Below are 9,840 nucleotides of genomic sequence, written 5' to 3' on the forward strand. Positions count from 1 at the left end.
TTGAATTTCTTGATGTCCCTGAACCTAGTCCCAGTATGGACTATGTGCATTAGCACCTCATGGGATGGAGGATGGAGACAACAGTCTGTAGCATTCGCTGAACTGCCCCTTTCTTTAAGTGGCCCCTCAATGTTCTAAAACTGGGTGGAGTACATTCATTAGAATAGGTCTCCCTGTGATACTGAGCAGTTTGGACTGTGCCACAACTTGATGATCTAGTGGTGATTTCATCAAACTTAGATGCAGTGTGGACTCTGTGCATTAGTACCCAATGGGTGAACTGTATTTACATTGGTGAGGAGAGTCAATAAATGAGAACACAGTACTTGCTGCACCAACTAGTTACCACATGTTTATGGTGAAGCTTGGCTCTGGAGTATTATGTTAAGTTTATTGTAAACTGAAATTTAAATTGTGAGACCTAACAGGGACAAGCATTGATTTTCCCAAGAGTCAGTTATTGAGTCTTATTCCATAATATCTCTATTAAGATTTCCTGAATATGATCATTTATGCAGTTTTCATGTCACTACTACCTGGAGTAAGCGATACCAATATAGTCCCGTACAATTTGAACTGACTGCTTTCTATGTAGACTTGTCTCGCAAGTGGTTTCTCGAGGGCTTTTAGGTTTGCATCCTGTTTTGAAGTCTTGTGCAACATCACTACATAAACCTTCAAGTACATTTTAAGAAGCAATGCTATTGGAAGGACATAAGGAAAGGCAATATGTACATGTAGGTGCAAATGAAGTCGTAAGGAGGTGTAACAAACATCTTAAATGCTCATTAATACCATGAGATGAGAAAAGACCTGGCCTTTCCCTTTCTTTGTTAAGAACTAAATGGAACTTGAAAAGATAAGAGTCACATGTGAGTCATTAAAAGCCAAAGCTTGAGTTGGTTAAAAAGGAATTAACATAATGGATTTCAGGGGCTAGGTAGGTGAGGGGAGGATGCGAGTGCTGATAGAGGGGCAAGGGGCTGCTACTGACGTCAAGACATACACAGCTAATATAACCAGATTGAGAGGGGAACAGACACAGGAGGACATCTGGGGAGAGAGTCCCCTGCTACAAAAACTGTGAGTATGATGGCTAACCACTGTCTATTACTTGTCTCATATAAAGTGGACATAGAGTAAGGTGTCATTTTTACCTATACTAACATATAGCACTAATACACCAGGAACTATACAGTTAAAATATCAACATTGGAATTAACATTAATATTATGAGCATATTATTATATTAGCATTAGTACAACCTTCCTTGTGATGTTACTGAGTGTATTTAAACACTAAGCCAATTGTTCCCAGTGTGTAATGTGTAGGAAGTCATAGAGTGGATTCTAATGGATGATACCCACTATACAGTGCTATACTTGAAATACTCGAAACTTTCTAAAGTACTGTCACTTAACATTTATTTCCCAAGCTGAGATCCTTTAAGTCACCAACAAATAGATGGATATACTGTATGTACATATTACTCTGCAAATATGTGCCTGTATGAGAGATTGTATATAGCTTATACCCATCACATCCATGTGTTTTATCCACTAGGAAGCGACAATACTATAGTTTCCAGGAACTGTGTGAGTCAGTATGTGCAGGGTGTCAGTATGTGCAGGGTGTCAGTATGTTCAGGGTGTCAGTATGTGCAGGGTGTCAGTATGTGCAGGGTGTCTGAACGGCATGATAGGACTATATGTTCCATAGCAACTGCAAATATAGTTGAGACCAAATAATAAAAATTGGTTACTCAACTAGGAATGTCACAGGCTGCCCAATATCTAGGGATAATTTCTGCAATAAAATTATATATATTTTTAGAAATTTTATATATTGTAGTCTTATAAGAAAGCACTGTTTGGAATTTATATTTCTGTATTGTCATCTTTTCATTGTAACATATATACAATATGAACATATAGTATAATATGTTTAATGAACATATTAATATGTATACTAGTATAAATCTCCAATATATCTGTAATATATACCTAAAGCATACAGTATATCTGTAATATATACCTAAAGTATACAGTATATCTGTAATATGTACCTAAAGTATACAGTATATCTGTAATATATACATACCTAAAGTATATCTGTAATATATACCTAAAGTATACAGTATACCTCTCCAATGGAACACCCTTTTGAGAAAACTGCCTCCATCATTTGACAGTTTGAGTTACACCATGGATTATATACATTTAGGCCAAATTCTTTGAGAAAACTACTTTTTCAATGAAATTTTCATTTATTTTATGGAAAAAAAAGTTCTATGAAATTCTGATCTTAGTTATTTTTTTAAAATAAAATATGAATATATGGGGGGGGGGGGGGGGAATGTCACATGTCCTGCACTCTAGAAGTCGCATAGTAGAGATTCTGTGACATTTACAGTTTATTTGCACATAAATATTCTGACATTTGACATCACTTTTATGAAGTAGGTGGTAAAGTGGACGTGGTTATCCTGCTTAGCTGTGTGTACTCCAGATTTATCAATTGTCACAATCTCACTCCAGTATGGGTGGCATGGAAAGTGGGGTAACATCTCGGGACAGAAGTGTTACCTGGCATTCACATGTAGAAAAGAAAGTAGATCATGATCTACTTTTCTGTCCGCATGTTCCGTGCAGACACCACGTGGAGAGCACACGGACCCCATTATAGTCTATGGGGTCCGTGTGCTTTCACTGCACACCGCTTGCCAATGCGTTTGGTATTCCATTCGGGGGGTCCCCATGCTGACTCCTCGAACAGATTACCAAACGCAGATGTGAACTAACCCTGAGTCTGGCATAATAGTTACTTATGTTGATAGGCGTCCTTATCTCCCAGCGACATACTGTCCCGTACTCACTACAGTATGCCAGAAGTATACTATAGTCACTATAGCATAGATAACTGTATTGCTAGTAGCCCCTTTCTTGGCATACTGTTCAAGCTGTTAAATCCGGCCAATACATGGACCCCTGAAATTCGGTTGTGTGAATGTGGGGATAGGCTTTAACATGTTCCAACATTTATATAACACTGTGTGATAATTTTGTCAGCTCAGACTCCAGCAAAACTGACTTCAACAAAAATTCCAACCCCCACTATTTAAAATGTGTCTACTGTACTTTAGAGTAAGAGTCTGTATGTGACGTACAATTGTACCCTCCCTTGCAGACTCCCTGATGCCCTGCTGCTCTTCGCCAGCAGTCAGTGGGTTCAAGAAACGTAGAATGAAACTGGTGTGCGCCTCTATTTCCTGCTTGTTGCTGCTGTGCTTGGCCATACCTGAGACCCAAAGCCGAGTACTGCAGCCATCCCTCGACATACGAAGTGAGTATTCACTATAACTATAAGAGAAATAATAAGTACAAGATATGACAGAAAAATATGATGTGATCTGTGCTAATACCTCACTAGTATTATGCAACTGTTATACAGCTGTATACATTGTATCACTTTATGCCACATACCAATGTGCTGAAAAGTTGCAGTGTGTTTTGTTACTATTCTCCCCCTTTAGTTCTCCAACAATTATAGATAGATAGATAGATAGATAGATGATTGATAGATAGATGATAGATAGATGATATGTAGATAGATAGATAGATAGATAGATAGATAGATAGATGATTGATAGATAGATGATATATAGCTAGATAGATGATTGATTATTATTATTATTATTAATTATTATTATTATTTATTTATATAGCACCATTAATTCCATGGTGCTTTACATTTGGGGGTTACATACAATATACAGAATAAATTGATTGATAGATGATAGATAGATGATTGATAGATAGATAGATAGATAGATAGATGATATATAGCTAGATAGATGATTGATTGATTGATAGATAGATAGATGATATGTAGATAGATAGATAGATAGATGGATAGATAGATAAATAGATGATAGATAGATAGATAGATAGGAGATAGATAGATAGATGATAGATAGGAGATAGATAGATAGATAGATAGATAGATAGATGATAGATAGATAGATAGATAGATAGATAGATAGATAGGAAATAGATAGATAGATAGATAGATAGATAGATGATAGATAGATAGATAGATAGATAGATAGATAGGAGATAGATAGATAGATAGATAGATAGATGATAGATAGATAATATCAACTCAAATTGTGCTGAAACTTTTATTCCATCAAGTCTAGCTAAATCTGCTTCCATCTTTCCTAGGTTTATTCCCTAAAATGGAAACAGCTGCACACAGAAGAAGTGGTATGTCTGTCCGCATATACGAGTATGCTGGCTATGTGCTTGAGACGTCTATGAATGTATATGTCCTTGTGTTATTTTTAATAGCACATTCATCTTATTTGTTTCTTCCACCAGACACCTTTATTTACCCATTTTCTATCCTTATTGTGCTATTGACCATAATTAAGACTAACGTGTATATGACCATTGTGGATGCATGGGTTATTTAATAACATTTTAGACAAGGCAGAATCAGGTCACTATTTTCTTATACATAGGACGCAGACTACAACTCACATACTGTATGTATTTTTACATAGTTACATACATAGGTATAACTATCAAGGTAGCAGATATAGCAGTTGCTATGGGGCCTAAATACTAAGGAGTCCAGTTTCTACTAAGACATAGCGTGCAGGTAGTTACAACTATGGATGTGGAAAACAGAATGAGCCTCCATTACTTTACTAGGACATCATAAAGGATGCAGGTGACATCATTATAATCAGTTTCTTCATGTGCTTTGATGTCAAAATGAACACAGTAATCTATTTGCCCATTATTCCTGTACAGTGACATCACTATATACATTATTCATCTGCTATGATGTCATAGTGGGGCATTATCCTTGTACTGTGATATCATTATGTGCAATGGCCCTGCATTGTGACATCAGTGTGTGCCTTATTCCTGTACTGTGTACTTTATCCCTGTACTGTGACATCACTGTGTGCATTATATTATTATACTTTTCAATTGTGAACTTGTTGCTTAAGGTGGCCATGGTAGATGGGGCTCCATTGCAAGTTTTCCTATGAGACCCTATGGTTACTTGCTATGCTACTCTTTACATATTTAATAAGGCAAAAGAAGACACAGTCCCATCAAGTCTATCTTTCAATCCTAGATCATTGATCAAGAGGAAAGCAAAAACCATTGGGAGACACATGGCAATTACCCTAACAGTATACATCCCTGGATAATCCTCTCATTTCCAAAAACCTAGTTCCTATTACTTGTAATTAAGTTAATTATAACCCTAATCAATGTTATTATGTGAGTATCTAGTCCTTGTTATTAGATAAGTATGTAGTCCTTGTTATTAGATGAGTATCTATTCCTCGTTATTACATAAGTATGTAGTCCTTGTCATTAGATAAGTATCTAATCCATATTATTACATAAGCATGTAGTCCTTGTTATTAGATGAGTATCTAGTCCTTGTAATTAGATAATTATATAGTCCTCATTATTAGATAAGTATGTATCTGTTCCTCATTACTAGATAAGTATATGTTCCTCATTATTAGTTGAGTATCTAATCCTTGTTATTAGATATAATAGCAGTGCGCTCTGTTCACTGACATGCTGTTTTGCCCACAGTCCTGGCCTACTGGCACTCACTGTGTGCGCTCATAACTCTGTAATAACTAGTGTGTTCACCTGCTAAGTATCTGTCTGCCAATCCCTGTCTTTAGCTGAGCAATGAGTTCAGTTTCCAGTTCATGATCTGTTGGACACATAAACACTGTTCTTTATCTGTCCTGTTAGGATAGAAGTATTTTCATTTGTTATATCTGAATTAAGTCTTAGTTTCTGCTTATCCTGTTCGGATGCAAGTCCTTCCATCTGTTATGTCTGAATGATGTTGTAGTCTCTGTCTGCCCTGTTTGGACACATATCCTTCTATTTGCTATATCTAAACAATGTTTCTGTAATTTCTGTCTACCATGTTTGGACAATTGTCCTTCCATTCTGGATGTTTGGCTTTTTGGCCTCTGTAATGTATCCTATATTGTGTTACATTGCCCTTCTGTTGAATATTCCCTTGTGGACATGTTATCCTTCTGTTCCTTGTTTCCATGTGTACGAATTGTCTTTCCACCATGTTTGCCTCTTTTCTGCTGTTTGAACATATATGTTCTTCCATGTGCCATTTTTGTACTGTCTTATTCTCTGCCTGTCCTGTTTTGGCATTTGTACTTCTGTTATGTCTATATCTAACTTTTGCAATGCCTGTGTCCTTATGACTTCTGTGCCCTACATCTGCTACATGTGCCCTACAGGGTTCTGCAATACCTCTGCTATCTCTGTCCTATGGCCTTCTGTAATACCTGTTTTCCCTGTGGCCTATGGGCTTCTGCAACAATTCTGGTACTTCTGGCCTATGAACTTTTGCAACATCTCTCTAACCTTTGATCATCAGGCTTCTGCAGCACCTCTTCTCCTGCGGCCTCAGGTTTATGCAATACCCCTGCTACCTGTGGTCCTCAGGCTTTTGTTGTCCTGCCTGGATTCCTGTTTTAGACCTGTCTTCAATTACCTGTATGTTCTAGCCTGTCGCTGATTCTGTACCTTTTACTTTCCAGTCCTGAATTCCTGCCACTTTTTCATGTTTGCATGTATGATTTTGCCCTGTGCTAACTCTATGGACCTTGTCTGTGTCCCTGGTGCATGGCACCATAGACCTGATCTGGTCAGCTGCTAATAAACCTCAGAAGGTAGCGCCCTGGCAGCCTCCCTGCAGTGAAGTCTAGATCCCCATATGGAGGTTTAAAGGGGGAAAAACTGGAAATCTGCTTAGACGATGCCCTTAGAGGTAACCCTAAATCCTAAGTCCTTGTTATTAGATGAGTATCTGGTCCTTGTAATTAGATAAGTATCTAGTCCTCGTTATTAGATAAGTATGTAGTCCTTGTTATTAAATGAGTACCTATTCCTTGTCATTACATAAGTATCTAATCCTTATTATTATATAAGCATGTAGTCCTTGTTATTAGATGAGTATCTAGTCCTCATTATTAGATAAGTATCTATTCTTTATTATTAGATGAGTATCTAGTCCTTGTAATTAGATAATTATATAGTCCTCATTATTAGATAAGTATCTGTCCCTTATAATTAGATAAGTATCTGTTCCTCATTATTAGATGAGTATGTAATCCTTGTTATTAGATATAATAGCAGTGCTCTCTGTTCGAATAAAGGCAGGAGAAGAACCAGCGTTGATTGGCCAACTGTATAGCATTCGGCCAATCAATGCTGGTTCTGCATCGAACTTTTACATTCGAATAGCGAGTGGTACTCGATCGAGTACGAGTATTTCGAATACCGTAGTATTCGATCAAATACCTACTCGATCGAGTACTACTCGCTCATCTCTAATAATTATCTTTCATCTGTACTCCCTATTCCATTCTAACTTTCCAAAAATCATTCACTTTTAAGGATAGAAACTAGCAGTATTTGCTATTCTCTCATATACTATGTTGTATGTTGCATTTTTTGATTGCTCATTATTGGTTTTACTGCTAGCTGCAGGCAGAGGGCAGCATTGTTTCCTGCACACTGTATAGGCATAAAATCGGATACGTCGCTGCTTTGCTCACAGTGGTAACCTAAGTCCTTAGCAGGATATACATTTCTGTTCTATACACCTTTTGTATGGAACACAATAATCTATTATGCAATTCCATACCAAAAAAAATCATTTTTACTTTTATCACTATTTGTATATCATCAAAAAATACAGACAGTCATCCATAAAACGTATTAAATTCAACATTTGGAACATTAAAAACATGCTGTCCTTATTTTCTTGCTGCAGATCCAGATATTGACCCATCATGGTACACTGGCCGTGGGATCCGTCCTGTGGGCCGCTTTGGTAGGAGAGGCACAACCTGGGAAGACACTCAGAAGTCCATGTACAGACCACTAGGGCAAACATGTGTGCCAATAGAAGATAACACTGAACTGAATGATGAAATCTAAAACTACATGCTTGGTGACATCACGTCATTTCTCACCTATAGTATGTACTGTATATACAAACAACCCTCTTTAATTGTTCAGTTTGCCAATAGGACTACACAAATGTAAAGTATCCATATTCTGGGTTTAACTCGCTTTTTATTACCTTTTAATTCATGTATACAATGTGCACTTAATTTTATTTATTCACTTGTAAATGGTATACAGATATTGCTATGGTTGAATACATTCCAATCCATATCATGACATGGGTACAACCCAAACGCCCTAGAACTTATAGAAAACAATTAGGTTTTCATTTCCTAAATTGCATTAAATAAATTCACCTTGCTGAATATCTGTGCTATAGTATACATGTATATAAATGGCCTCATGTGTTATGTAGTCTTCCTAACTGTGGTTGAGAACAATTGGAAGGAAGACCATCATAGCATTCATTATCTCAGAATTTTCCTCTTATGTCCTACATGTTTTTCATTTGAGAAGACAAAAATCAGAAATGCCAAACATGTATAGCATCGAAATCATGAACCTGGATTATACTGTTAAAGAGGACCTTTCATCACCACCCCAACTCCACACACAACATACACAGTTGTGTTTTTTTTTCTCTAGCCCCTACCGATCCAGAGCTATCAATGCTGTTAGTTTCAGCACCCAATATGCTAATTAAACCCTTTACTATCAGTTATGAAGTCTTAGATCCTCTGCCCCAGCCCAGATCTGGTAGTACAGAGCCCAATTAGCATATTGGATGCTGAAACTAAAGGCATCAATACAGCGACAGACACGCCACAATAGTTGGCCCCTGTGCAGGAACAGTATATGGGCCCCTTGTTATTCCACATCTTATCATAGAGCACAATCTTTATGTCTCTTTAACAATATCTTAGTAATTTTAGTAATATATGAGCTTAAATAGACAGTAGGGAGCTGCTTTAGGGTTACAGTAGCCCCCTAACCCCATTGGCCACTGTAACCTTAAACCAGTGGTGGTGGCTAGAGAACAAATTCCAAGTATGCCAGAATAAGCTAGGCATCCTTTTGAAGCATGCAAAATGCACAGAATCGGCGAAGGTGGTGAAAGATCCAGGGAGATGAAAATATACATAAAATATCTTTTGTTTCATTTGACTTTTCAGGATACGCTGTTATGTATATATACAAGGAGTAACACTAATTCTGGTCATTATATGATAGGTGAAGACTAAGTATCACAAACTGCACACAGTATATAGAGAAGAATCTGCTCTATAACTTTTTCTCTCAATCAGAAAAGCTCCAGGAGTATGCAGAACATTTATAGAAACGTACAGACCTGTACTGATGTGAGTAAAGTGCAAGCTTCTGTTTAGCTCCGGACTAGGCCACCTTTTCATCTCTTATCTCCTGTACTCCTCCCCTCTCCATAGACTTCTATAGATTCTATAATCTGAGTTAGGGTTCATTCACATCTGCGCCTGGGAGTCCGTTCTGCAGGTTTCCGTTTCCTGCACAAAACAGGGCAGGAGATGGAAACCTGCAGGCATCTTTCCAAACCCATTCATTTTAATGGGTTTGAAAAGTGTCCGGCCATGAGCGCCGGTGAGTGTTTTATGCTCTCCTCGGCGAAACCGTTTTTTTAAAACCGGACACAGTCGGACATGCAGTACACTGTGTCCGGTTTTTAAAAAAAAAAACGGTTTCGCCGCGGAGAACATAAAACGATCACCGCTGCTCACGGCCGGACTCGGCATGACAGGTTTCCGTCTTCTGTATGCAGAAGATGGAAACCTGAGAACGGAGTGCCGAACGCTGGTGTGAACCCAGCGTCAAGTGATCT

At 37.7% G+C, this 9,840-nt stretch overlaps 1 protein-coding gene across 1 annotated transcript; it reads left to right on the top strand.

Annotated features, from left to right (window-relative positions):
• Nucleotides 1–3,192: 3,192 nt before the first annotated feature.
• PRLH (prolactin releasing hormone) lies at nt 3,193–8,076 on the top strand. The gene is made up of 3 exons (XM_075285231.1): nt 3,193–3,342; nt 4,224–4,265; nt 7,852–8,076. Exons 1-3 carry the CDS (start codon nt 3,195–3,197, stop codon nt 8,016–8,018), a joined length of 357 nt encoding a protein of 118 aa, XP_075141332.1. The 5' UTR covers nt 3,193–3,194; the 3' UTR covers nt 8,019–8,076.
• Nucleotides 8,077–9,840: the final 1,764 nt, after the last annotated feature.

The sequence above is a fragment of the Leptodactylus fuscus genome, chromosome 8, assembly GCF_031893055.1.
Source record: "Leptodactylus fuscus isolate aLepFus1 chromosome 8, aLepFus1.hap2, whole genome shotgun sequence".
Lineage (NCBI taxonomy): Eukaryota > Metazoa > Chordata > Amphibia > Anura > Leptodactylidae > Leptodactylus > Leptodactylus fuscus.